General features: G+C 44.3%; 1 protein-coding gene, 1 long non-coding RNA gene and 3 other non-coding genes across 5 annotated transcripts in view; 4 read left to right on the forward strand and 1 right to left on the reverse strand.

Moving 5' to 3' along the window:
• Positions 1–3,416, reverse strand: part of ZNFX1 (zinc finger NFX1-type containing 1) — a 29,524-nt gene extending 26,108 nt beyond the window's left edge. Inside the window, exons 1-2 of the mRNA XM_055545252.1 lie at positions 2,978–3,416; positions 654–809 (exon numbers count right to left, since the gene is read on the reverse strand). Coding sequence (XP_055401227.1) covers positions 654–714 — 61 coding nt within the window. The 5' untranslated portion in view covers positions 715–809; positions 2,978–3,416. The remainder of the gene's footprint in view (positions 1–653; positions 810–2,977) is intronic.
• Positions 3,417–3,576: 160 nt separating this feature from the next.
• Positions 3,577–6,375, forward strand: LOC129626067 (uncharacterized). The gene is made up of 5 exons (XR_008701736.1): positions 3,577–3,738; positions 4,053–4,161; positions 4,988–5,052; positions 5,363–5,439; positions 6,177–6,375. It is a non-coding gene; the product is annotated as an uncharacterized LOC129626067 (long non-coding RNA).
• On the forward strand, positions 3,887–3,978 carry LOC129626288 (small nucleolar SNORD12/SNORD106). The gene has a single exon (XR_008701900.1). It is a non-coding gene; the product is annotated as a small nucleolar SNORD12/SNORD106 (small nucleolar RNA).
• Positions 4,821–4,911, forward strand: LOC129626290 (small nucleolar SNORD12/SNORD106). The gene has a single exon (XR_008701902.1). It is a non-coding gene; the product is annotated as a small nucleolar SNORD12/SNORD106 (small nucleolar RNA).
• LOC129626289 (small nucleolar SNORD12/SNORD106) lies at positions 5,122–5,213 on the forward strand. Its single transcript, XR_008701901.1, has one exon. It is a non-coding gene; the product is annotated as a small nucleolar SNORD12/SNORD106 (small nucleolar RNA).
• Positions 6,376–27,401: the final 21,026 nt, after the last annotated feature.

Here is a 27,401-nt window from a genome sequence, read left to right on the forward strand (position 1 = left end):
CTTCACCAAGTCCTAACCACTGGACCTCCAGGGAATTCTCAAGAATAAACCATTCTTTACTCATTCTTTACTTGAGAGATGCAGTCAATTTTGGTGGGCCTGCTCATCCATAAGGAACTTGATTTCCTTCCCATTATAGATTTTCTTTGACTTAGGCTATTTTCTGATAAGCCCACATAAGTTCGAAACATTAAGTTAAAAAGGCACTAAATACACCTAATCTATCAAACATCATAGCTTAGCCAAGCCTACCTTTAATGTGCTCAGTACATTAACAATAGCCTACAGTTGGGCAAACTCATCTAACACAATGCCTATTTTATAACAAAGTGTTGAATATTTCATGTAATTTACTGAATAATGTACTGAAAGAATAAGATGGTTGTCTGGATACAAGTGGTTTTAAGTGTATTAATTGCTTGCTCTTGGGACAGCAAGGCTGACTGGGAGCGGAAGCTCACTGCCACTGCCCAGCATCACAAGAGAGCATCTTACCACACACATATTGCTAGCCCAGGAAAAGTTCAAAATTCAAGTCTGAAGCACAGCTTCTACTGAATGGTTATTGCTTTTAGACTATCTTGTAAAGTAAAAAATCATAAGTGGAACCAACATCAATCTGGGATCATCTGAGAGTAGAAAATCTTGCTCACCTCTGTGGTTAATATGAGGATTCCTGGGTCCAACCTCTGGACAAGGTCTTCGGTCCTCCATGTCTGAGTCACCTGATCTCCTCCACCGTCACGTTATTTCAGTTGTCTGGAAGTCTGCACGGTTTAACAGTTTTCAGCGCCTTTGAAACACAGCATCTAGCAGAAAAAGAAAAAAACAAATACCCAAATAGTATCAAGCTTAATCCTTCTGCCTCTATATCTTAATGCTTTGTTAACTAAGAATCAAACACAGATTTTAATCATGTGCACAAGTGTTCAACTCTGTGAATGCCCAATTATGATACAAAACAGGAAATTCACAATTTAGGATCAAATTCCCCCTTCCCTGCATCCTTGTATTTTCTTGGGGTTAAGGAAGTGTCATCATTTCCTATTCAAAACTCCTGTTTGGTTTATACCTTTAGCCAAGTTACTTAATCAGTTGCTAGGTTTCATTTTCCTCTCCTATAAAGCAAACAAATATTGTTGCTAGGACAGAAAAAAAGTACATTTTTATTAACCCCAAAATCATGTATTCGCTACTCCATGCAACACTTCTATAATACTCTATAGCTTGCAGTACTCTATAGTTTGTAAATAATTAGTGAGTAGATACTATACTACTCTTTGGAACAGAGCCAAACTGATAAAGCCCTCCCCTCCACCGAGCAAAAGAAAGAAAGAACATGTTTCAAAAACCAAGAGGCTTAACATCAACTGGATACTGTTTTCTCAGGACCAACTACAAATAGAAACCTGCGGTTCCTTCCTTCTTTCTTCTATCTTGATCTGCAAAGGTAGTCCTACAGGAGTAAGAGGAAGCCCCTTTAAAGGAAACTTCTCCATCCTACTCATACACATCATGTGGGCTGGGGAAAGAGTGGGTAATTCAGAGTTCACAGCAAAGGGACCTTTTCCAACTGTCCCTCTCATTGAATTTTAACACATTCATACTTGGAAACTGTGAACAGATCTGGCATTATGAGGAGTAGGGAGTCCCCTTCCTTCCTGCTGGGAATATTTTTTGAATCTCATCTCTCATTTTATCAAACCCAGTTCTTAAGGCTGCTGTTGAGTCGCTTCAGTCGTGTCCGACCCTGTGCGACCCCACAGACGGCAGCCCACCAGGCTCCCCTATCCCTCGGATTCTCCAGGCAAGAGCACTGGAGTGGGTTGCCATTTCCTTCTCCAAAGCATGAAAGTAAAAAGTGAAAGTGAAGGCGCTCAGTCATGTCTGACTCTTCGAGACCCCATGGACTGCAGCCCACCAGGCTCCTCCATCCATGGGATTTTCCAGGCAAGAGTTCTCAAGGCACAAGTTCAATATTTAGAGTTTTTCTGTTTAATTATAAAAACTTCTCAGGGAACAATTCTTTCTCTTGTTGAAAAAAAAAATACTCAAATAGAAACTTACAAATTTCTGGGATAAAAGAAACAGAAGAAAAGAAAGCAGAAAGGCAAGGAAAGGGAGAAGCAGGGAGGAACAGGAAATGCTACCAAAAAAGCAAACTAGAGTGGGTTTCTTTGGGAATCAAAGCCTCAAAGGACAGGAAGAAGAAAATCAGTGATGTTCAAGCCAATGGAAGAGTTAAATCAGAGAAGAATGTAATTTACCAGGGTGGAATGAAAGATGTTAGAGGAAGTCTCCAGGCTCCTGAGAGAGTAGAAGAAAGGATGGAGAAGTCCCTGACACCCAGGGCCTCAGCAGGTCCTGATGGAGCTATTATAGGGTCAAGGGACAGCCAGGGCTGGGTGGGGCCACGAAGAAGGTGCCCTGGCAAGGCTGAAGCCTGGAGCGGCTGGGGAGGTTGGGGAGACAGCAAGAGGTTTGGGGTTCTCAAGAGGAGGGAGGAACTGAACTCAGCTGGGGGCTGCCTGCTGAAGCGCCGAGGGCGGGGAAGGGGGCGCCTAGAAATAGGGATGGGGAGTCTAGGTGCGGAGGGTGCTTCTAGAAGAAGGGGGATGAGTGAGGTGATGGAAGGTGAGGATGAAGGAGGGCCTGTGGCAGAAAGTGAGGACCGAGATCTGGGGGACAGAGGGGAACAAGATGATGAGGATGTAGGCGGAGGTGATGGAGACGCTGAGGAGGGTAAGAGGGACGCTGGGAAGAGGGGACAGGGACTCAGGTGGATGAGGGGGGTGCTGAGGGGGTGATGAGTGCGGAGATGGGTGATGGAGGTCCTCAGTGATAGGGGCTCTGAGGCGGGTGATGGGGACGCGGGGGCTGAGGGGGCGGCAGAGGTAGGGGAAGGGCGGCACGGGCCCCGAGTGGCAGCGGGCGGGACCAAGTGTGGGACAGGGGCGCGGGGCACGGGGTCGCTCACCAGGCTCCGGCGTGTCCTCTCTCCGCCGCCGCCGCCGCCGACTGCCGCTCGGACTCGTGCGCAGGCAGGTCCGCGGCCCCGCCCGGCACCGCGCACTTTCGGTTTCCCGGCGCCTCAGACACGGGGCGGGGCGAGGGGCCGGCCGGCAGGAAGACGAGGGGGAGGAGGCGGTGGCCCAGGACGCCGAGCGAGGGGGCCAGGCCCTGACACAGCCGGCACCCCCTGCCCTGAGGCCCGTCAGGGGCGGGCAGATGCGCGGGCGTCGCCTCAGCTACCCCAGGCGCCTGGGCAAGAGGGCTCGGGCGGGCGCTGCTGAAGGGAGGGGACTGCGGGGGGCGAGTTAACAGCACCCAAGGCCGTTGTAGGCCTCAGCGGTCCCCAAAGGAGCGGGGACCCGGCGGAAGGCTCGGTGCCTGTGAAGCGCGACATGGCGACAAGGCCGACGGCACCCGGAGGCCTAGTAGGTACAGAGAAAGGGCGGGGCTAAAGCTCCCTGGACGACCATTAGACCTCTTACGTCTGGGCGGTGCGGAGACTGCATTTCCCAGAGGGCCTCGCGCGGCGCGGGCTTGGCGGGGGCGGGGAAAAGGAAGCGCCTCGGAGCCAGTGCGCAGGCGTGAGAGTCCCCGCTGGCTACTTAAGGGAGGCTCGCTCGCTGTTCTTCCTTTCGCGTCTGCGGCGCTTTGTCTTCTTTGTGGTCGCTGTCTGTTCCTCATCCGATGTCGTCTCAACCCTGGAATCAGAATTTACTATTGTATGTGGTGAGTAGAAACCTCGCTTCTACATCTCTGCGCCTCCTTTTCCCTCTTTGTGCCGTCGCCTCTCCCGGTGGTCCCCTCACCTCTGAATGAATAGGTCTAAGCGTCGATGGGGAGATGAATGAGAGCTGAAGAAACCTAGGATTCCTCGGCCGGTGTAAATGATGAACTCACTTTTTTCCCCATCAGATCGACCATGTTGATGTCTTTGAATACTTGCCAGTTGATTCTGATAACACCGGCCTCAAAAGGCGGTGCCCTGTTCTCTTCCGACTGTGCAAAGATGGCGACTGACGACCTTCTTTGTTGGTTCGCAGATCTGCGTGATCAGACGCTACAGAATGAATCTTGGCGGAGGGGTCCCTGCTGGGGCTCCAAGGGAACCCCGTGTCGACAGGCACAACCTTCAGCTTCCTGACCTCTGGAGTAAGCACGTTTTTCTTATGTTTTTGACCTGTTGCAGGAATTTGTGCTCTGAGGAACCTCTCGGTTTGCTAGGCCGCCTTGGCAGGGGAACAAAAGAGAGTAAGGATTACTAATAAGCATATTTTAGTTAGTTACTCGATTTTCTTGAGGTAATCTGGATTCATTTTATTGTAATTCACAAAAACATATGTATTAGCCACATTTCGAGCCAGGATAAGGGAATCGGTGTTCATTTTTAAAATGCTCCTTATGGCACATACTCAGATGCCCGTTCCTTCCCTTTTTTAGTAATAAACAGCTTTTTTGTGCTTAAATTTCCAAGTGGGTGAATACTGTGATGACATTGCTTTTTTAAGGAAGGCCCAATGTTTCTTTTGACCATGTTACTCTAATTCTCAAAGGTTTAGCTTTTAAAACTGAGTCTAAAAATGCCACCCTAATGCTGGGATCTCTGAGACAGTTTTCCTTAGACCTTGCTGTGTTAGAAGTGATGACATGTTGCGTTCAAGTGTGATGATATCCTGACACAGTCAAAACGCTGCAGTCACTTGAGTAAAAGCCAACCATTTTCCCACAGCTCTTGCCAGCCATGCTGGTCTCTCTCACATGTTAAGTACAGAAAGCCGGGGCGTTTGCCTTGTAGAGTCCAAGAGGTTCCTGCCGGCATTAATGATGACTGAACTTTTTTCCCCGACAGATCGACCATGTTGATCTAACTTCTCTAAGCCAGTTTGTGTCTGATATGCCAACTTGAGCAGCTCTTCTGCCCCCCACTGCTTTTGCATCTAGCTGACTTACAGGTCATGTTTCAATGTTTTCATCTCAGGCTCACTGTTGGCAGCAAACAGGCATTGAATGGACCATGATGGATCCAGGATTGGGAGAGAATTTGTAAGTCATATCTATTTAACTGCTTTTCTTTTGAAGGGGTTATCCCCCTACGTTCTACTTTTCTGTATGGCCATTGCAGCTGATGACTTAACTTTTTTCCCCATCAGATCGACCCTGTTGATCCAACTGAACTAGTAGCCAGTTTTGTCTGATGCGTTGGCCTCAAAGATAACTCCTATTTGTTTTCTGCTTACCACTGACTTTCTGTGTGGGTGGTTTTTTTTTTAAACTGGGAATAGGGCTTGCCCTATGATTTCCTCCCCGGCATCATTCAAGTCATTTATCTTTGCTTCCTCTTACTTTCCTACAGGACCAGAGCCCTGTGTACATCAGGGCCTACATAGGTTGATGGCAGCCTGATTTCAGTTTGGTTCAGTTCTGTAACAGGTAAGGTTTTTGTAAATTTTTGTCCCTTTAGGTGTTAACCCCTTGATAAAATGATAACTGATTGTGTTGCGGGTAGAGAAGTGTTGGGTTTGCCCAGTTGGGAGTGACTTGGGGACCAGTTGCAAGTAGGGTTCCAAGTTACCTTTTGAGTTAAGTTCCAAATGGCTTGTAATTCATTATGAAAGATTGAATTCTTAACACTGTTAGTTGGATGCCAACCTCAGTACATTACTCCATGGGCCTCTTAAACATGGCGGACAGACTCCTCTGTCCAGTGGCAAAGGAGTCTGGGTTTGATCCCTGATCAGAGAACTAGATCCTATGTGCATCAACTAAGGCCTGGTGCAGCCACATCAATAGAAGTAAATATTTTAAAACTACTGCCTTGCATCATCACAGTGAGCAGATCAAGGAGACAGTTTTTTACCTTCTGCCTCCCTTCTTAAACATAACGCTTTGTATGCCTGCTTATCCACTTTACATTCAGATGCCTCCATTTGTCCCTAAAGTATCTTTTGCATTTATTTCATGCAGAATGTTGAGTAGAATCAATATTTGGCATATCAGGAATAATACTGACTTTGATGGGCAGACCCCAGGTTGGAAGCCTCCCTTCTTGGTCTGGTACTTTACTTTACATCTTCCTAGTTCCTGAAGTCTAGATACTCTGACATCCCAAACGAGTAGCCATTTGCATCCTAATGAAGTACTGATTGTGATGTGTCTTTCTTTTTAAGGAATTTAAGCTGTGGAGTCAGAATGCAAGGCCTCTTGAGAAAGATGTACATTTACTTCTGAAGCATGAAGCATGAAGATTTGGGTTGTTGTGTAACCTAAGTGTGTAGAGGTAAAACCTTGTGGCTGTTTTGGTTATTAAGGTTTTAACTTTGTAGCCTTCCTGTCTAGAGAAATAAAATAAAATCCTTTAAATGAAAATGCTGTTCTCTTGAGTCATTAGAAAGACCTTGAACCAAATGATACTGGATCACAGAAAGTGTTGGCCACGGCCCCCACCAGGCTCGGTCCATGAAATTCATCAGGCAGAAATAACTGTCAGTTCAGTTGCTCAGACATGTCTGGACTCTGTGACCCCATAGACTACAGCACGCCAAGCTTCCTTGTCCATCACCAGCTCCCAGAGCTTGCTCAAACTCATGTCCATCGAGTCGGTAATGCCATCCAACCAACCATCTCATGTTCTGTTGTTCCATTCTGCCTTCAGTCGCCCAGCATCAGGGTCTTTTCCAATGAGCATCATCAGGTAGCTAAAGTATTGGGAGTTTCCGCTTCAGCATCAGTTCCCAATGAATATTCAGGGTTGATTTCCTTTAGGATTGACTGGTTTGATCTTGCAGTCCAAGGGACTCTCAAGAGTCTTCTCCAACACCATATTTCAAAAGCATCAATTCGGTACTCAGCTTTATAGTCCAACTCAATCCATATATGACTACTGAAAAAACCATACCTTTGACTAGACGGTTACTGTCATGGGTAGTCATTCTCTTCTCCTGGGTGACTTCTGTCCTGGGGATAATCTAGGTCTCCCCACATGCAGGCAGATTCTTTACTGTTGGATCCACCATCTATTCTCTGTATGCTGTGAATATACTCTCCCACCTGTCCTCTCTCCACCTTACATGGTAACAGGTGGAGTCAATGGCCGGGACCATCTTCCTCACTGTAACCTCTGACTTCATCTCTTTTCCTTCTTTCAGCCATATGAGATCTCCTAACTGTCCTTCAGATTCACTCCAATCTGGAATGACCAGCCTTAGCCCTTGCATGGTTCGCAAACGCCACCTTCTCTGGGGACCCATAGTAAACAATTCATCCCCACCACTTTCTATTCCTTTTTGTCTTTCACTGTGTAACAAATGGTGCCAATGCATATACAGTATACATACATTGTATGTTTGTGTAGCACATATATCATCTATCTCCCTGCATTAGACCATGACTCCATGTAGAAAGCAGCTTTCACTCCTTTGTGGCCCCTCCATGGCACGTGGCAGTGCCTGGCCCAAAGTAGGTCACTCTAAATATTACTGAGTGCCTTGTGGGACTGCTAAGGCCCTTGACCTGCACGCTTGTTACTGTACAACAGCCTTGTGAGGAGAGAACTACCATGGTCCCCAGTCTAATTGCATAGATGAGGAAACAGGCTCAGAGAGCTCCCCAAATCTGTATGAGATAGAATCAGGTCACACACCCTGACTTAAAATTTGACTCCATTTCTGTCTACAACTTACTGCCTTTTACCATAACAAGTATTTTCTGCTCTTTGCATCCCCTACAGTTTCTAAAGCTGTTTCTTGCACATAGTAGGTACTCAGTGAGGCAAAACTGATTAAATGAATCGAACCATCACTCAAACGGGAAACCTGAAGACATGTCCACAGAATGTTTCTTAAGAAAATGCACTCACGTGATCCATTCTGTAACTTTATCAGGTATCTACCATGTGTCAGGCTCTCTTCCTAGGTGCTACAGATACAGTACTGGAAAAAAATAACTTGCCTGCGTGGGACATGACATTGCTAGTAGAGGGAGGAACAGTAAAAAATAATGCACTGTGTTATGGTATTTAATAAGTGCAATAGAGAAAACTAAAGTGAGGAAAAGGAATAGAAATGTAAAGTTGCACATCTGAGTACAGAGCTGAAGAAGATCAGGGAGTGAGTGGTTTATCGGTGGGATAGAACAGACCAGTGCAAAGGCTTTGAGGTGAAAACCTGCTTGTTAGAAAGGCCAGTGTGGCTTCTCAAGGAAAATTTGGAAGATCTGGTCAGAGTGGGCCCATTTTCTTACCTTATAATTGGCTGTGGCTGAGTAACACGTGTGTATGTATGTTTTTATTTTAGCTCATCTATTTATTTTTGGTTTGTGCTGGGTGTTCGCTGCTGCGAGCGGGCTTTCTCTAGTGGAGGTGAACAGGGCTGCTGTCTAGGGGTGCACAGGATTCTCACCGCAGTGATTTCTTTGTCGGGGAGCACGGGTTCCAGGCACAGGTAGTTGTGGTGCCTGGGCTTAGTTGTCCCATGGCGTGTGGGCGTGTGGGATCTCGCGGAGCAGGGATTGAACCTGTGCCCCCTGCATTGGAAGCGTGGAGTCGTAGCAAGTGGACCACTAGGGAAGTCCCTGTATGTATGTTTTTAGGCAGGTCATGTGCTTTCTATTTCCCCACATTGGTGTATTTCCCTCTTTAATATACTTGCCCTTGTAGTAATAGGGGATGTGGGAATCCCACAGACAAGGGAGTCAGGCAGGCTACAGTCTATGGGATTGAAAAGAGTCGGACACCATTTAGCAACTAAACAGCAAATGGCTAACATTTATTGAACTCTTACTGTGTGTTAATTACAGTTCTTCATATGTAATAAAACATTATTCTTCCAACAACTGTGTGAGGCAGATTGTATTATTAAATATGTCAGTTGAAGGATCAGTCCCAGAGAGAGAAAACATCTTGTCTAAAGTTACACAGCCTGTAAGTAATAGAGCCAGGATTCAAACCCAGTCAGTCTGGCTCTTGAGTCTATAACCCTTGACTTAATGGCAGCGTCTTACCGAAATGCAGTCTTATAGGAAGGAGCCAATTTCCAGTTCTTACAAGTTCAAATTCTTCTGACTTCCTTGGTGAAACACCTCTGAGGTCAGAAGTGGCCCCGAATGCCTACCAGCCAGGGTTGGAGACATTCGCTAGAGAGCTGCCACCCAGCTTGAATCTCTCACCTTTGATACTACTGCTTCTTTGAACTCCGCAGGCAATGTTAGGCCTTAGCTGCTCAAACTTTTTGCATCTTGTCTCCCCAGCTTCAGTCTTACTAAACATTTGATGCTCCAGACTCATCCTACTTCTTTGTCCTCTTAGCTGACGGACCTTGGGCACCTTCTTTACTTCTATAAGCCTCAGTTTTCTCATCTGTGAAATGGGATTCATAACAACACCTGCTTCAGAGAGTTGTAAGCGTCAGTAAAATCAGGTCTGTAAAGCACTTAGCCCAGGCCTGGCACATAAGAGAGACACAATTCTTTTTTTTTTAATGCTGTCGCCCACATCCCCTCTGTTCTTTTTTTTTTTTCAATGTGGCCCACTTTAAAAATCTTTATTGAATTTGTTGCAATATTGTTTCTGTTTGATGTTTTGGATTTTTGGCTGGAAATACCTGGGATCGTAGTTCCCTGACTAGGGATCAAACCCATACTCTCTTCAGGGAAAGGCAAAGCCTTAACCACTGAGCTGTCAGGGAAGTCCCAAAACATAATTCATATCTAGTGAATAAAATCTTCCTGCCACATTGAGATGGAAGAAGATCTGTGTTGGAGAGATGGAAGAAGTGAGCTCACTGAGTGCTTACCATGTGCGACACTGTGTTAATTATTTTCTCTTTAATCCATACCCCACCCTTGTTTACTACCATCCTGTTTTATCCCTAAAACATCTACAAGGTGGCGGAGTAGAAGGATGTGCACTCCTCTTCTCCTGCAAAAACTCCGAAGTTACAGCTCGCTGCTGAAAACCATGCACAGGAGAATGTTGGATCCCACCAAAAAAAGATACCCCACGTCCAAGGACAAAGGAGAAGCCCCAGTAAGATGGTAGGGGGACGAAATTGCATTTAGAATCAAACCCCATATCCACCAGAGACGCTCAGAGGGCTCAGACAAAACCTTGTGCACACCAGGAGACCCCACAGAGACTGAGCCAGACCTGCCTTTGAGTGTTGAGCGTCTCCTGCGGAGGTGTGGGCCAACAGTGGCCTGCCGCAGGGGCAGGGGCTCTGGGTGCAGCAGACCTGGGTATGGCATAAGCCTTCTTGGAGGAGGTTGCCATTAACCCACCATAGAGCCGCCAGAACTTACACAGGACTGGTGAAACAGACTTGCAGGGCACAAACAAAACCTTGTGTGCACCAGGACCCAGGAGAAAGGAGCAGTGACCCCACAAGAGACTGACCCGGACTTGCCCGGGAGTGTCCAGGAGTCTCCAGTGGAGGTGTGGGTTGGCGGGGGCCTGCTGCAGGGTCAGGGGCGCTGAATGCAACAGTGCATGCATGGGACCTTTTGAAGGAGGTCGCCATTACCTTCATTACCTCCACCATAGTTTGGCCTCAGGTCAAACAACAGGGAGGGAGCATAGCCCTGCCCATCAACAAAAAATTAAAGATATACTGAGCATGGCCCCACCCATCAGAATGAGACCCAGTTTCCCCCACAGTCAGTCTCTCCCATCAGTAAACTTCCATAAGCCTCTTCTTACCCATCAGAGGGCAGACAAAAGGCAAACCAGAATCACAGAAAACTAATCAAACTCATCACATGGACCACAGCCTTGTCTAACAAAGAACTTATGAGCCATGCCATGTAGGACCACCCAAGATGGATGGGTCATGGTAGAGAGTTCTGGAAAAACGTGGTCCCCTGGAGAAGGGAATGGCAAACCATTTCAGTATTCTTGCCTTGAGAACCCCATGAATAGTATGAAAAGGCAGAAAGATAGGACAATGAAAGATGAACTCCCCAGGTCGGTAGGTGCCCAGTATGCTGCTGGAGATCAGTGGAGAAATAACTCCAGAAAGAATGAAGAGATGGAGCCAAAGCAAAAACAATGCCCAGTTGTGGATGTGACTGGTGATGGAAGTAAAGTCCGATGCTGTAGAGAACAATATTGCATAGGAACCTGGATGCTAGGTCCATGAATCAAGGCAAATTCAGTTCAGTTCAGTCACTCAGTTGTGTCCGACTCTTTGCAACCCCATGAATTGCAGCATGCCAGGCCTCCCTGTCCATCACCAACTCCCGGAGTTCACTCAAACTCATGTCCATCGAGTCAGTGATGCCATCCAGCCATCTTATCCTCTGTCATCCCCTTCTCCTACTGCCCCCAATCCCTCCCAGCATCAGAGTCTTTGCCAATGAGTCAACTCTTCACATGAGGTGGCCAAAGTACTGGAGTTTCAGCTTTAGCATCATTCCTTCCAAAGAAATCCCAGGGCTGATCTCCTTCAGAATGAACTGGTTGCATCTCCTTGCAGTCCAAGGGACTCTCAAGAGCCTTCTCCAATACCACAGTTCAAAAGCACCAATTCTTCGGCACTCAGCCTTCTTCACAATCCAACTCTCACATCCATACACGACCACAGGAAAAACCATAGCCTTGACTAGACGGAACTTTGTTGGCAAAGTAATGTCTCTGCTTTTGAATATGCTATCTAGGTTGGACATAACTTTTCTTCCAAGGAGTAAGCGTCTTTTAATTTCATGGCTGCAGTCACCATCTGCAGTGATTTTGGAGCCCCCCAAAATAAAGTCTGACACTGTTTCCACTGTTTCCGCATCTATTTGCCATGAAGTGATGGGACCGGATGCCATGATCTTCGTTTTCTGAATGTTGAGCTTTAAGCCAACTATTTCACTCTCCACTTTCACTTTCATCAAGAGGCTTTTGAGTTCCTCTTCACCTTCTGCCATAAGGGTGGTGTCATCTGCATATCTGGGGTTATTGATGTTTCTCCTGGCAATCTTGATTCCAGCTTGTGTTTCTTCCAGTCCAGCGTTTCTCATGATGTACTCTGTATATAAGTGAAATAAACAGGGTGACAATATACAGCCTTGACGAACTCCTTTTCCTATTTGGAACCAGTCTGTTGTTCCATGTCCAGTTCTAACTATTGCTTCCTGACCTGCCTACAAATTTCTCAAGAGGCAGGTCAGGTGGTCTGGTATTCCCATCTCTTTCAGAATTTTCCACAGTTTATTGTGATCCACACAGTCAAAGGCTTTGGCATGGTCAATAAAGCAGAAATAGATGTTTTTCTGGAACTCTCTTGCTTTTTCCATGATCCAGCGGATGTTAGAAATTTGATCTCTGGTTCCTCTGCCTTTTCTAAAACCAGCTTGAACATCAGGAAGTTCACGGCAAATTGGAAGTAGTCAAACAGGAGATGGCAAGAGTGAACATCGATATTTTAGGAATCAGTGAACTAAAATGGACTGGAATGGGTGAATTTAACTCAGATGACCATTATTTCTACTCCTGTGGGCAAGAATCCCTTAGAAGAAATGAAGTAGCCCTCATAGTCAACAAAAGAGTCTGAAATGCAGTACTTGGATGCAATCTCAAAAACAATAGAATGACCTCTGTTCATTTCCAAGGCAAATCATTCAATATCACAGTAATCCAAATCTATGCCCCAACCAGTAATGCTGAAGAAGCTGAAATTGAAAGGTTCTATGAAGACCTACAAGACCTTCTAGAACTAATACCCCAAAAAGATGTCCTTTTCATTATAGGGGACTGGAATGCAAAAGTAAGAAGTCAAGAGATACCTGGAGTAACAGGCAAATTTGGCTTTGGAGTACAGAATGAAGCAGGGCAAAGGCTAACGGTGTTTTACCAAGAGAACACACTGGTCATAGCAAATACCCTCTTCCAACAACACAAGAGAAGACTCTACACATGGACATCACCAGATGGTCAACACCGAAATCAGATTGATTATGTTCTTTGCAGTCAAAGATGGAGAAGCTCTATACAGTCAGCAAAAACAAGACCGGGAGCTGACTGTAGCTCAGATCATGAACTCCTTGTTGCCAAATTCAGACTTAGAATTTGAAGAAAGTAGGGAAAACCACTAGACCATTCAGGTATGACCTAAATCAAATCCCTTATGATTATACAGTGGAAGTGACAAATAGATTTAAAGGATTAGATTTCATAGACAGAATGCCTGAAGAACTATGGACGGAGGTTCATGACATGGTACAGGAGGCAGGCATCAAGACCATTCCCAAGAAAAAGAAATGCAAAAAGGCAAAATGGTTGTTGAGGAGGCCTTACAAATAGCTGAGAAAAGAAAAGCTAAAGGCAAAGGAGAAAAGGAGAGGTATACCCATTTGAATGCAGAGTTCCAAAGAATAGCAAGGAGAGATAAGAAAGCCTTCCTCCGTGATCAATGCAAAGAAATAGAGGAAAACAATAGAATGGGAAAGACTAGAGATCTCTTCAAGAAAATCAGAGATACCAAGGGAAAATTTCATGCAAAGTTGGGTACAATAAAGGACAGAAATGGTATGGACCTAACAGAAGCAGAAGATATTAAGAAGAGGTGGCAAGAATACACAGAACTGTACAGAAAAGATCTTCATGACCCAGATAACCATGATGGTGTGATCACACACTTAGAGTCAGACATTCTGGAATGTGAAGTCAAGTGGGTCTTAGGAAGCATCACTACAAACAAAGCTAGTGGAGGTGATAGAATTCCAGTGGAGCTATTTCAAATCCTAAAAGATGATGCTGTGAAAGTGCTACACTCAATATGCCAGCAAACTTGGAAAACTCAGCAGTGGCCACAGGACTGGAGAAGGTCAGTTTTCATTCCAATCCCAAAGAAAGGCAATGCCAAAGAATGTCCAAGCTACTGCACAATTGCACTCATCTCACACACTAGCAAAGTAATGCCCCAAATTCTCCAAGCCAGGCTTCAATAGTATGTAAACTGTGAGCTTCCAGATGTTCAAGCTGGATTTAGAAAAGGCAGAGGAACTAAAGATCAAATTGCCAACATCTGTTGGATCATCGGAAAAGCAAGAGAGTTCCAGAAAAACATCTACTTCTGCTTTACTGACTATGCCAAAGTCTTTGGCTATGTGGATCACAACAAACTGTGGAAAGTTCTTTAAGACTTTAAGATGGGAATACCAGACCACCTTACTTGCCTCCTGAGAAATCTGTATGCAGGTCAAGGAGCAACAGTTAGAACTGGACATGAAACAACAGACTGGTTCCATATCAGGAAAGGAGTTCACTATGGCTGTATATTGCCAACCCTGCTTATTTAACTTATATGCAAAGTACCTCATGTGAAATGCCAGGCTGGATGAAGCACAAGCTGGAATCAAGATTGCCAGGAGAAAGATCAATAACCTCAGATACACATATGACACCACCCTTATGGCAGAAAGCAAAGAAGAACTGAAGAACCTCTTGATGAAAGTGAAAGAGGAGAGTGAAAAAGTTGGCTTAAAACTCAACATTCAGAAAACGAAGATCATGGCATCCGGTCCCATCACTTCATGCCAAATAGATGGCGAAACAATGGAAACAGTGAGTGACTTTATTTTTGGGGGCTCCAAGATCACTGCAGATGGTGACTGCAGCCATGAAATTAAAAGACGCTTGCTCCTTGGAAGAAAAGCTATGACCAACCTAAACAGCATATTAAAAAAGCAGAGACATCACTTTGCCAACAAAGGTCCGTCTAGTCAAAGCTATGGTTTTTCCAGTAGACATGTATGGATGTGAGAGTTGGACTATAAAGAAAGCTGAGTGCAGAAGAATTGATGCTTTTGAACTGTGGTGTTGGAGAAGACTCTTGAGAGTCTCTGGGACAGCAAGGAGATCCAACCAGTCCATCCTAAAGGAAATCAGTCCTGAATATTCATTGGAAGGACTAATGCTGAAGCTGAAACTCCAATACTTTGGCCACCTGATGTGAAGAACCAACTCACTGGAAAAGACCCCAATGCTGGGGACGATTGAAGGCAGGAGGAGAAGGGGACAACAGAGGATGAGATGGTTGGATGGCATCATCGACTCGATGGACATGAGTTTGAGCAAGCTTCAGGAGTTGGTGATGGACAGGGAGGCCTGGCGTCCTGAGTGAGTGACTGAACTGAACTGATTTTCTCTTCTAGAACTTGCATCTCCAGCCTGCGTCTGCAGGGGGCGCTGTGCGCCCGCATTTCTCCAACATGAACGTGAAGCCTCGATTAGGAGGAGGGAAGATGGCTCACAGGAGCATGGTGGTTGCGCCAGCTTTTCAGATTCTGCAGCCAGCACTGTGGGGAACCTGAGAAAGATCGAGCTCCCCAGGCCTAAAGCTCAGGCTACTGATCTTGTGACCACCATTCATTGTGTAACAAACCATCCAAAACCAAATTTGCCCATGATCCTTTCAGTCTAACATTATCGGTAATTGATTTTCACTCTTCCACATTTCCTTCTGTTCTCTTTATGTTACTATAGTGGGGCAGCTGCTACCAGCATGGCCGGAGCTTCCAGTTTTTAAAGAAAGCCAGAAATCCTTAAAATGTTGGTGACTGATTCCAATTTTATCAACGGTGAAGACTGAACAACTCACATTCGTGAGCCTCCTAGAGCCTGGAGGCCACCAGTGTGAGACCTCTGGAATTTGAGCTGTGACCCTTTCAGCACCACCCCTGTCATTCCTGGGCCAGAAAAACACACAATGCCCAGTTACATTTGAATTTCAGGTAACAAATTATATTAACAGTGTCCCAAATATTGCCTGGGACACACACTAAAAAATTGTTACTTATCTGAACTTCCAGTGTACTTGGGTGTTCTGTATTTTTATTTGCTAAATCTGGCAACCTTGTTTTAGAGAGCATCTGGCCTGGAATGATGTATCTGTTCTTTAAGGAACCCTCAATGGACTTTGTACCTTCTGAGTAACTTTTGTATCTCTGCTGACTTGAACTTTCCTCCGGAGTTATTTGCAGGGAAATGGTGGCTTATGGAATCTCCCGATAGTTTATAATTTACCTTCAATGCCTGGATGGGTAGAATTGGCAGGTCCTACAATCCCCTGAGCTGATTCCCTGATCCATTTTTCCTAAGGTCCCAATGTTGATTAATTGCAGGTCTGTTTAGAAGGCAACTGTCTTTTCTTTTATCTGTAAGTCATGGCAGAAACAGGCCATCTTGGGCTTATTTTTATCTGTGGCTTTTTCAAAAAGAGAGAAAAGGAGACATCTGGATCCTCTCACTTGGCAGGCTCATTTAAACAAATGGTCCTTTTGCTAAAACAGACTGGCACCATGGAGCCACAGTTTGCAGGCGGGAGGATTGGGGATGGGGGTGGTCCTGGTGGATAAGAGCATTTTTCTCTTTCTCCAGTGTTAAAATGGTGGCATGTGCAGCCTGGGATTTCATCATCACTTTGGTCGCTGCCCATTTTTACAGCTAGAGGAGCTACCTACTGAGTGTGGTGGTATTTATCATCATACATGCTAGGCTGCCTCAAATATTTCACTGTCCCACTGTTTGGTCAAATCCAAACCTTCCTCTCTAAGCTCCATTTCTCTCTGCATAGCGGGCGGATTCTTTACTGTCTGAGCCACCAGGGAAGTCTCCCATGTTTCCCTACTTGAATCATAATAGTAATAGCACAATAATTGCAATGCCATTTGTTGAAATTTCTTACCAGCCTCCTTGTTAGGTCCTTTACATGTTTTAAATAACTTATTCCTTAAAAAAAAACAAAAAAAAAAAACCAATTTATTCTTCATGTCAACTCTGCTGCTGCTGCTAAGTCGCTTCAGTCGTGTCCGACTCTGTGCAACCCCATAGATGGCAGCCCACCAGGCTCCCCCGTCCCTGGGATTCTCCAGGCAAGAACACTGGAGTGGGTTGCCTTCACGTCAACTCTATATGGGCAATAATATTACTATCCTGACTCTACAGATTAGGAAACCGAGGTTCAGAGAGGGCAAGTGATCTCCCTAAGTCACACAGTTAGTAAATGGTTCTGCCAGTGCCTTTCCTTGCTCATCCAGGTCCCCTCCTCACCCTAGTCTACCTTCCTCAGTGTACCTGGAGCAGGGACTCATCAGCATCAGCTCTGAGCCCTGTGGTCCTCCGCAGGAGACGGGATGGGGCTAAAGAGTGAACCTGAGTTGTGCATTCCCCTTGCTCCCCGCTGTCGGGGCACCTCTCCAGATGTTCTTCTACCTGGCTCTCCCTCTGGGCTCCGATGCACCTTCCCTGGCCCTCTCAGATGTAGCGGGAACCCCTCTATTCCAGCCCCAAGGTTTTGCCCTAGCTTCTGTGGTTGCCTTATATCCTATGAGCATCACTGTGTGCTTGAATTACACTCTGCTGAGAGTTATTCTCTTTCCAGAGGGCCAGAACCAGGAGAGCAGCAGAGCTGGGATCCGAACCCAAGGACTCCATAATAACCTCTTTGCTCATGGCCTCCTAGAACTGCTTGCCTTGCTCCTACCAGGCATGGGGTTTTCATTCAGGCTTGAATCACAACCTAGTCTCATTCCTATTCCTTTTTTCCAACAATTATAGGAGATGTTGTAAAGTGCGTTTTCTGTGCCTGCTACTGTACGCATGCGTGCTCAGTCACATCCAACTCTTTGCAACGCTATGGACTGTAGGCTACCAGGCTCTTCGGTCCTTGGGTTTTCCAGGCTAGAGTCTTGGAGTGGGTTTCCATTTCCTACTCCAAGGGACCTTCCCGACCCAGGGATTTTTGTTGCATCTCCTGCATTGGCAGGTGGGTTCTTTACCACTGAGCTACGTGGGAAGCCTGTTAGTGTATGGTAGTGCATGCTAAGTCACTTCAGTTGTGTCTGACTCTTTGAGACCCTATGGACTGTAGCCCATGAGGCTCCTCTGTCCATGGGGATTCTCCAAGCAAAAATACTGGAGAGGTTGCCATGCCCTCCTCCAGGGGATCTTCCCAACCCAGGGAGAAAACCCACGTCTCTTATGTCTTCTGTATTGGCAGGCAGCTTCTTTACCACTAGCACCACCTGGGAAGCCACATGTGTGTGGGCCCTATTAAAAATAAATCAAAAACAACGCTGGCTTGACATGACTTGTTCTTAGTGAAGACTTGCACCTTCACCCTCAGCCTACCCCCAAGTGCTGAATGAGAATCATGTTAAGAAGTGCTTCCTGAACATTCCCTAAGTGGAAAAGCATTGAGTGGGGCTAAAGGAGTGACAAGAAGGATAACTGTCCCTCAGTCTCTGCCCTAAAACAATTCACGGCCATGCCGCCAACTACCTGATTAATTTTTCAGGCTAGAATTTTATGCAGGTTGAGAACAAGCTCCTCTACCTGTGGTTTCCAGACTCTAGCCTCATATTTGGAAACAGGGACACACAGATATTTTTTAAATTTAAATTTTAAATTCAGGTGGGATATACACTCAAATATATTCTGATTAAAAATAAAACTTTTACTATGCAGAATGAGCTATTGATAACATACAACAACCTAGATTCATCTTAAGGGCATTATATTTACTGACAAAAGTCGATTTCAAAAGGTTACACATGTGCGATCGTGGATATAATATTCTTGAAATGACCAAATTATAGAATAGGAGAATAGATTAGTGGTTGCCTATGTAGAAGGACTGGGGAGAAGCGTGCAAACATAAATGGCTAGTGTCAGGTAATTCCTTTGTGTTTTATATATATATCTTTCTCTCTTTTTTAAATTTAGCCATGTGGCATGTGGGATCTTGGTTCCCCAACTAGGGATCGAACCCACAGCCCCTGCATTGTAAGATGGAATCTTAACCACTGGACAGCCAGAAAAATGTCTGTGTTCTGTGTCTTGATTGTGATGGTGTTTACACAAATATATGAACCTATATATGGGATAAAATTACATAGAATTATACATGCCTGTGTATACAGACACAAATAAATGTGTAAAAAAATGGTGACAACAGAAAGAGGTAATCTAGTTAATTGTTGTTTAGTCACTAAGTTGTGTCCAACTCTTTTCAACCCCATGGACTGTAGCCTACCAGGCTCCTCTGTCCATGGGATCTCCCAGGCAAGAATACTGGAGTGGGTTGCCATTTCCTTCTCCAGGGGATCTTCCTGACCCAGGGATGGAGCTGGCATCTTCTGCACTGGCAGGTGGATTCTTTACCACTGAGCCATCTGGTAAGCCCCAATCTAGTTAATAATATTGCATTAAAGTCAATTCCCTGGATTTTATGTTGCATTACATTATATAGGATGTAATTCTTGAGGGAAGCTGGGTGAAGGATACATGATAGTTTATGCATTATGTTTCTGCTTCCTATGAGTCTAAATTTCAATATAAAAAATTAAAACATTTCATTGTTACCAGAACAGAATAAGCACATTGTAGAAAGTCAAATATAGAACAAAAATAAACACTATATTAACATAAATCAGACTACATTGTTAAGCCTTATTGTATATCTTTCTAGATCTTTTTCTATGTGTTTATATATAGTATATGTATTTTGGAGGAATCTGTTTTTTAAAATGCAATTATTTAAGAGTAGTTTTAGCTTTACAACAAAATTGAAAACAAAGCACAGAGATTTTCTGACATATCTCCTTGCCCCTACATGTGTAAAGTCTCCCTCATTGTCAACATGCATGCAAACGTGCTCAGTCACTCAGTCGTGTCCAACTCTTTTCGACCCCATGGACTGTGGCCTGCCAGGCTGCTCTGTCCACGGGATTCTCCAGGCAAGAATACTGGAGTGGGTTGCCATTTCCTTCTCCAGGGGATTTTCCCAACCCACAGATTGAACCAGGGTCTCCTACATTGCAGGCAGATTCTTTACCATCTGAGTCACCAGGGAAGCCCAAGAATACTGAAGTGGATAGCCTATCTCTTCACCAGGGGATCTTCTCAACCCAGGAATCGAACCGGGGTCTCCTGCATTGCAGGCAGATTCTTTACCAGCTGAGCTACCAGGAAAGCCCCTAATGACATATATCAATCATTATATATAACATAATAAAGATTATTTTCACTAAAAATCTTCTGTGCTTTGCCTGTTTATCTCCCTCCCTACCCCTGGCAACCACTGATCTTTTTATTATCTCCATGTTTTTACCTGTTCCAGAATATCATCTAGCCAGAATCACACAGTATGTGGCATACATACAGTTAGTATCATACAGTAGCTTTTTCTAGTAGTAGAAGATTGGCTTCTTTCACTACTTGGTAATAGTAATATACATTTAAAGTTCCTCCATGTCTTTTTATGACCTGGTAGTTCATTTCTTTATAGCTCTGTATAGTACTCCCTTGTTGGAATGTACCATATTTTATTTATCCATTTTTCTAATGAAAGACATCTTGGTTGCTTCCTAGTTTTGGCAATTATGAATAAAACTTCTATTGCTATCTTTGTGCAGTTTTTTGTGTGAACATAAGCTGTCAACTCTTTGGGAGAATAATCATATGGTCAGAGTATGTTTAGTTTTGTAAGAAACTTGCAAAGTGCCTTACCATTTTGCACGCCCACCAACAATGTATGACGGTACCTTGCTGGAATTTGGTGGTGTCAGTATTTCAGATTTTGACCATTCTAATAGGTGTGAAGTGGTATCTCATTGTTATTTTAATTTTCATATCCTGATGACCTATGATGTAGAAGATCTCTTAATAAACCTATTAGTCAACTGTATGTCTCTGTATTTTCTTTCTTCAATGTTGTGTTACATAATTAAAAAGATGGCATAAAAGATGATTCTTAGGCAACAGAAGTAAAAATAAATAAATCGGACTACATCAAAGTTAAAAACTCTGTTCAAAGTACACAACCTACAGAGAGAAAAGGTAAGCTATAGAATAGGAGAAAATATTTGCAAATCACATATCTGATAAGAGGTTAACAGCCAGAATATATAAAGAACTCGTATAACTCAACAACAACAAAATAACCTGATTGAAAATAGGTAAAGGACTTGAATAGACATTTCTTCAAAGAAGATATGCAATCAGATCAGATCAGATCAGTCGCTCAGTCGTGTCCGACTCTCTGCGACCCCATGAATCGCAGCACGCCACGCCTCCCTGTCCATCACCAACTCCCAGAGTTCACTGAGACTCACGTCCATCGAGTCAGTGATGGCATCCAGCCATCTCATCCTCTGTCATCCCCTTCTCCTCCTGCCCCCAATCCCTCCCAGCATCAGGGTCTTTTCCAATGAGTCAACTCTTCACATGAGGTGGCCAAAGTACTGGAGTTTCAGCTTTAGCATCATTCCTTCCAAAGAAATCCCAGGGCTGATCTCCTTCAGAATGGACTGGTTGCATCTCCTTGCAGTCCAAGGGACTCTCAAGAGTCTTCTCCAACACCACAGTTCAAAAGCATCAATTCTTCAGCGCTCAGCCTTCTTCACAGTCCAACTCTCACTTCCATACATGACCACAGAAAAAACCATAGCCTTGACTAGACGAACATTTGTTGGCAAAGTAATGTCTCTGCTTTTGAATATGCTATCTAGGTTGGACATAACTTTTCTTCCAAGGAGTAAGCATCTTTTAATTTCATGGCTGCAGTCACCATCTGCAGTGATTTTGGAGCCCAGAAAAATAAAGTCTGACACTGTTTCCACTGTTTCCCCATCTATTTCCCATGAAGTGGTGGGACCGGATGCCATGATCTTCGTTTTCTGAATGTTGAGCTTTAAGCCAACTTTTTCACTCTCCACTTTCACTTTCGTCAAGAGACTTTTGAGTTCCTCTTCACGTTCTGCCATAAGGGTGGTGTCATCTGCATATCTGAGGTTATTGATATTTCTCCCGGCAATCTTGATTCCAGCTTGTTTCTTCCAGTCCAGCGTTTCTCATGATGTACTCTGCATATAAGTGAAATAAACAGGGTGATAATATACAGCCTTGACGTACTCCTTTTCCTATTTGGAACCAGTCTGTTGTTCCATGTCCAGTTCGAACTGTTGCTTCCTGACCTGCATACCAATTTCTCAAGAGGCAGATCTGATATTCCCATCTCTTTCAGAATTTTCCACAGTTTATTGTGATCCACACAGTCAAAGGCTTTGGCATAGTCAATAAAGCAGAAATAGATGTTTTTCTGGAACTCTCTTGCTTTTTCCATGATCCGGCAGATGTTGGCAATTTGATCTCTGGTTCCTCTTCCTTTTCTAAAACCAGCTTGAACATCAGCAAGTTCACAGTTCTTCCTGACCTGCATACCAATTTCTCAAGAGGCAGGTCTGGTATTCCCATCTCTTTCAGAATTTTCCACAGTTTATTGTGAGCCACACAGTCAAAGGCTTTGGCATAGTCAATAAAGCAGAAATAGATGTTTTTCTGGAACTCTCTTGCTTTTTCCATGATCCAGCAGATGTTGGCAATTTGATCTCTGGTTCCTCTTCCTTTTCTAAAACCAGCTTGAACATCAGCAAGTTCACGGTTCGCATATACGAGTGGCCAAAAGTACACAAAGAGATACCCAACATTACTAATCATTCAGTTCAGTTCAGTTCAGTTCAGTCGCTCAGTCATGTCTGACTCTTTGCGACCCCATGAATCACAGCACGCCAGGCCTCCTGTCCATCACCAACTCCCGGAGTTCACTCAGACTCACGTCCATCGAGTCAGTGATGCCGTCCAGCCATCTCATCCTCTGGGAAAATGCAAATCAAAACTACAGTGAGGTACCACCTCACACCAGTCAGAATGGCCATCGTTAAAAAGTTTACAAATAACAAATGCTGGAGAGAGTGTGAAGAAAGGGGAACCCTACCACACTGTTGGTGGGAATGTAGGTTGATGCAGCCACTATGGGAAACAGTATGGAGGGTCCTCACAAAACTAAAAATAGAGTTGCCATATGATCCAGCACTCCCACTCTTGGCCATATATCTGGACAAAACTATGATACAAAAAGATACATGCACAACTATGTTCATAGCAGCACTATTCACAATAGCCAAGACGTGGACACCACCTAAACGTCCTTCAACAGATGGATGCACGAAAAAGATGGGGTGCATATACACAGTGGAGTACTAGGCAGCCATAAAAAAGAATGAATGCCACTTACAGTAACATGGATGGACTTAGAGATTATCATACTAAGTCAAGTGACTCAGAAAGAGAAAGACAAGTACCATATATCACTTATATGGGGAATCTAAAATGTAACACAAACAAACCTATCCAACTAAGCAGAAATTGACTAACATGGAGAACAGACTTGTGGTGGCTAAGGGGGCTGGGGTGGTGGAGGGATGGATTAGGATTTTGGGGTTATAAGAGGCAAAAAATTATGTATAGAATGGATAAACAACATTCTACTGTATAGCACAGGGAACTATACTCAATATTCTGTGATAAACCATAATGGAAAAGAATATTAAAAATGTATGCATACGTATGGCTGAGTCACTTTGCTGTGCAGCAAAAACCAACCCAACGTTGTAAATCAACTATACTTCAATACAAATTTCATTAAAGTATAAAAATAAAAGAGCATCGTGAATTCAAAAAAAAGGAAGCTTCTATTTTAAGATAAAATGACTTTAAAGAAAAATTTCAGAGATAAATAAAAATTTCTGTATCATCTTAAGAAAAAAAAGAAAGATGCTTTTGCAGCCAGTCTGCTGCTGCTAAGTCACGTCAGTCGTGTCCGACTCTGTGCGACCCCATAGACGGAAGCCCACCAGGCTCCCGTCCCTGGGATTCTCCAGGCAAGAACACTGGAGAGTGGCGCTGAAGCGGAGGCGTGGGGCTTTTAGATTCTGTAGCTGGTCGCAATGGCAAGCAAAGGAGGGTACATCCTCCTTGGGCTCCTGTTCTTCCTGGCTGTCCTCTGCCAACTCAGATGGTTAGAAGAACATCATGGTGAACAAACCAAGCATGGGCTTCAGAACTGACCGTGTCACAGCCTGCAGTGCTACAGCTGTGTTAGCCAAGTTAACTGCACTTCAGTCGTCAATTGTTCACATAATCAAGGTGCTTGTCTCTTCGTTAAGGCTGTGCCGCTAAAATTTTACCACCAGTGTTGGAAGTTCGAAGAATGCAGTTTTGAGTTGATTGCAAAAGCCTTAGGGGAGAAGGAGCTCCACTATGACTGCTGCCAGAAGAACCTGTGTAACAAAAGTGGCGGGAAGAGCATATCCGAGAAGACGCCGCTGCTGCTCACCCTGCTGCTGGTGGCAGTCTGCCGCTTTTCTCTCTAAATCTATGCCAGGAGGGCTTCTCGTGAATATCCTGTTTCTATCTATTCCTTCCTTCGTGTGATGCTGTGTTCCAAAGGCTTTTTATTTTCCAACTGGATCCTGTTGGGAAAGACTAAAACTAGCTTGAGTAACTTGAATAATAGAGGAACTCAGAAAGACTCTGAAGTCCTCTTGGCAGAGAAGACCTGTTTGAGGTGAAAAAAGTTAAGAGTGAACCGCGTGTAATTTGAGTGAGATGACATGGTTCTTACTCTGCACTTTGTGAGGTCAGCTTTGCAGGGACAGCTTGAGGAGCTGCTCTGCAATCCTCAGACGTTTCCCTCTGGTTCCTTGGATGTAATTAGTGTGATCAGTACTTTTTTGGGGTAGCTGGGGCAGGGGGCTCCTTTTCAGCAGTCTCTCTCACAAGGAATGCTTTATGCTTGCCTTTCATGGCCCCTGTATTGCCAGGGAGGCATGTTGCATCTTTCATATGTGGGCTATCAGTGAGGGACAATGAAATTCTTAAAGAAGAGTAGTGGGAATGACTTGTATTCTCAGCTGCCTGGGAAGGAGGTAAGCTTTCCAGATGGCAGGGCATGGAAGCACAAGGTTTGTCTTCAAAGAGGTACCAGTGGCTCAAATCTGTTTTCCTCTGTCTCTCAAATTTTGTATTGGCTTTGCTGTCTTTCGCTAGAAAAACTCAGTAGCATAAATGAACAGTGTGTTAAAACTATCCCTTCCACTCCCCACCTTTTCTGTTGACGTGGTAGGCTGTCTTGGCTTTGTCACACACAGTTAAAAACTAAACATTTGAATATTCTATGTTACATGTGACTTGCAGTTATTAAGTATGCTTATCTTAACTGTTCCTGGTAGGAACACTCTTCATGTGTGCATGTATAATGCGTGACTGGAACAGGAGGGGCCTCTGGGGTTAGGATTTGAAAGTTCCAAATGTCATCGTGAACAGTAACAGGTCTGCAGGGATGTTTTACCTGCCAACACACAGCCAGCAGGCTCCTAGCTGAGTCTGCACAGATTGTGTAAAGTACATTGGTAAGGGCTATTAGCATCATCACAAATGCTGAGGCTTTCAGAAGCATTATCCGTTTGCTAAAAAGTGCCCACCTTTTCAGGAGGACAAAGTTTTGCCTTTTTCTTGTGGGTACTGGTGAATAAAATTCAGTAGACTTAATGATATTTGTATGCTTACAATCTTGGCTGTATGTAACAGCGTAGCCTGGCTTTTACAGATAAAGGTGAAATTTCTTGATTTTTTAAAAAAATCCTTGTTTTTGTGATGTGCTGGACAGACTGAAATGAATCCTGCCTTTTTTCTGAAAATAAAATCTCATCAAATGCAAAAAAAAAAAAAAAAAAAAGGAACACTGGCATGGGTTGCCATTTCCTTCTCCAATGCATGAAAGTGAAAAGTGAAAGTGAAGTCACTCAGTCGTGTCCGACTCTTAGTGACCCCATGGACTGTAGCCCACCAGGCTCCTCCACAGGACATAAAACTATTAAATGTTTCTGAATATAAAAATATATGGCTCTTATGAAAAATATTAAAAATTTAGAAAAGAAAACAATATTAAAATACAAAGCACATCTCTATTCAGATTTTCCAGCTAGAAAAAGTCACAGGATATGCCATGGCTCCCATGGAGGACAGACTTTGTTATGAAGGGAAAGTATATTTGTGTGTATTTGAATCCTTGCCTCTTCTACCCCCACTCTGTATGCAAATCCCACAGAGATTGGCGTCCTGGGATACATCACTTCCCAGCTGTGAGACTTTAGAAAATCATGTACTCTTTCTTTGCCTCAGTTTTCTTACCTATAAAATGGGCCTCATAATGATGCTTCCCTGGGTTGGGGCAATAATGAAGTATAGAAAATGTCTGGTGTGAAATCAGTAAAGGAGCTCAGTAAAGATCTGTGAAAGGGACAAACTCTTTTTTAAAAATTAATGAATTGAATTTATTTTGTTTGCACTGGGTCTTTGTTGCTGTGTTGCTTTCTCCGGTTGCGGTGCTTGGACTTCTCCTCGCGGTGGCTTCTCTTGCTGAGAGCCCAGGCTCTAGGGCATGAGGGCTTCAGTAGCTGCAGCATGCGGGCTCAGCAGTTATGTCTCTGGGGCTTTGTTGCTGCAGGAAATGTGAAATCTTCTTGGACTAGGGATCCAACATGTGTCCTCTGCATTGGCAGGCGGATTCTTATCCATCGCACTGCCAGGGAAGTCCTGGAAAAACTCTTAACGCCCAACCCAAAGATATTAGCAAAATAAGAGAGTGAATGGCACAGGCAACTTCATGGTGTGCTATTGAATTTAACCTTGGGTTGTTGCCCTTGAGGGCATTATTCTGGAAAAAGTAAAAAAAATTGAGTTCTCTCCCTCTCTCTCTTTTTTAGATCCACTTAAATCAATCATGGGTTTTCTTTTCCTTTCTCCCTTCCCCCTTAATTGTCTCTTTCAATATGCTGACTCCCTAAAGAAGCAAATACAGTCCTAGGTTGACGTGTTCCCTCTAGTGAAAACTCTCCTAAATTGCTGATGCCCACTGGAGAGGCTGGTCGGTTGGTGGTCAGAGAAAAGTACTCAGCTTGAGATTGTTTTTCCGAGCAATAAATTTTATCTGATGCCAAAATCCTGCATGATGCTAAGCTCTTAAAAGCGCTCCTAAAGCAGAACAATCAGATTCTGGGTGAGATGTGCTTACCCCAAATAAGATTCTGGTCATATCCATCCCTGGGACTTCCCTGGTGGTACAGCAGATAAGAATCCACCTGCAGGGGATGGGCATTCAGTCCCTGGCCTGGGAATGTTCCACATGCCGTGGAGCAACTAAGCTTGTGCACCGCAACTACTGAGCCTGCGTGTTGCAGCTACTGAAGCCCGTGTGCCTAGAGCCTGTGCTCCACCATGAGAAAAGCTACCATGGTAAGAATTCCTCACACCACAAGAAAGAGAAGCCCCGGTCACCGCAACTAGAAAAAGCCCGGGTGCAGCAACAAAGACCCAGAGCAACCAAAAATAAATAAATAAATAGAAGAATCAATAATAAAAAAGAAGGAAAAGAAAAGAAAGACATCCCTACAGGGGCACTGGGTTATTTACATGATTTTTCACCCTGAATCTCTAAGTAGCAGTGCCTGATGATCTAGACAAACCAGAGTTACTGTGAGTGTAAAGTCAGTTGATGGATGTGAATCACTAAAAA

This window comes from Bubalus kerabau, chromosome 13, assembly GCF_029407905.1.
Source record: "Bubalus kerabau isolate K-KA32 ecotype Philippines breed swamp buffalo chromosome 13, PCC_UOA_SB_1v2, whole genome shotgun sequence".
NCBI classification, from domain to species: domain Eukaryota; kingdom Metazoa; phylum Chordata; class Mammalia; order Artiodactyla; family Bovidae; genus Bubalus; species Bubalus kerabau.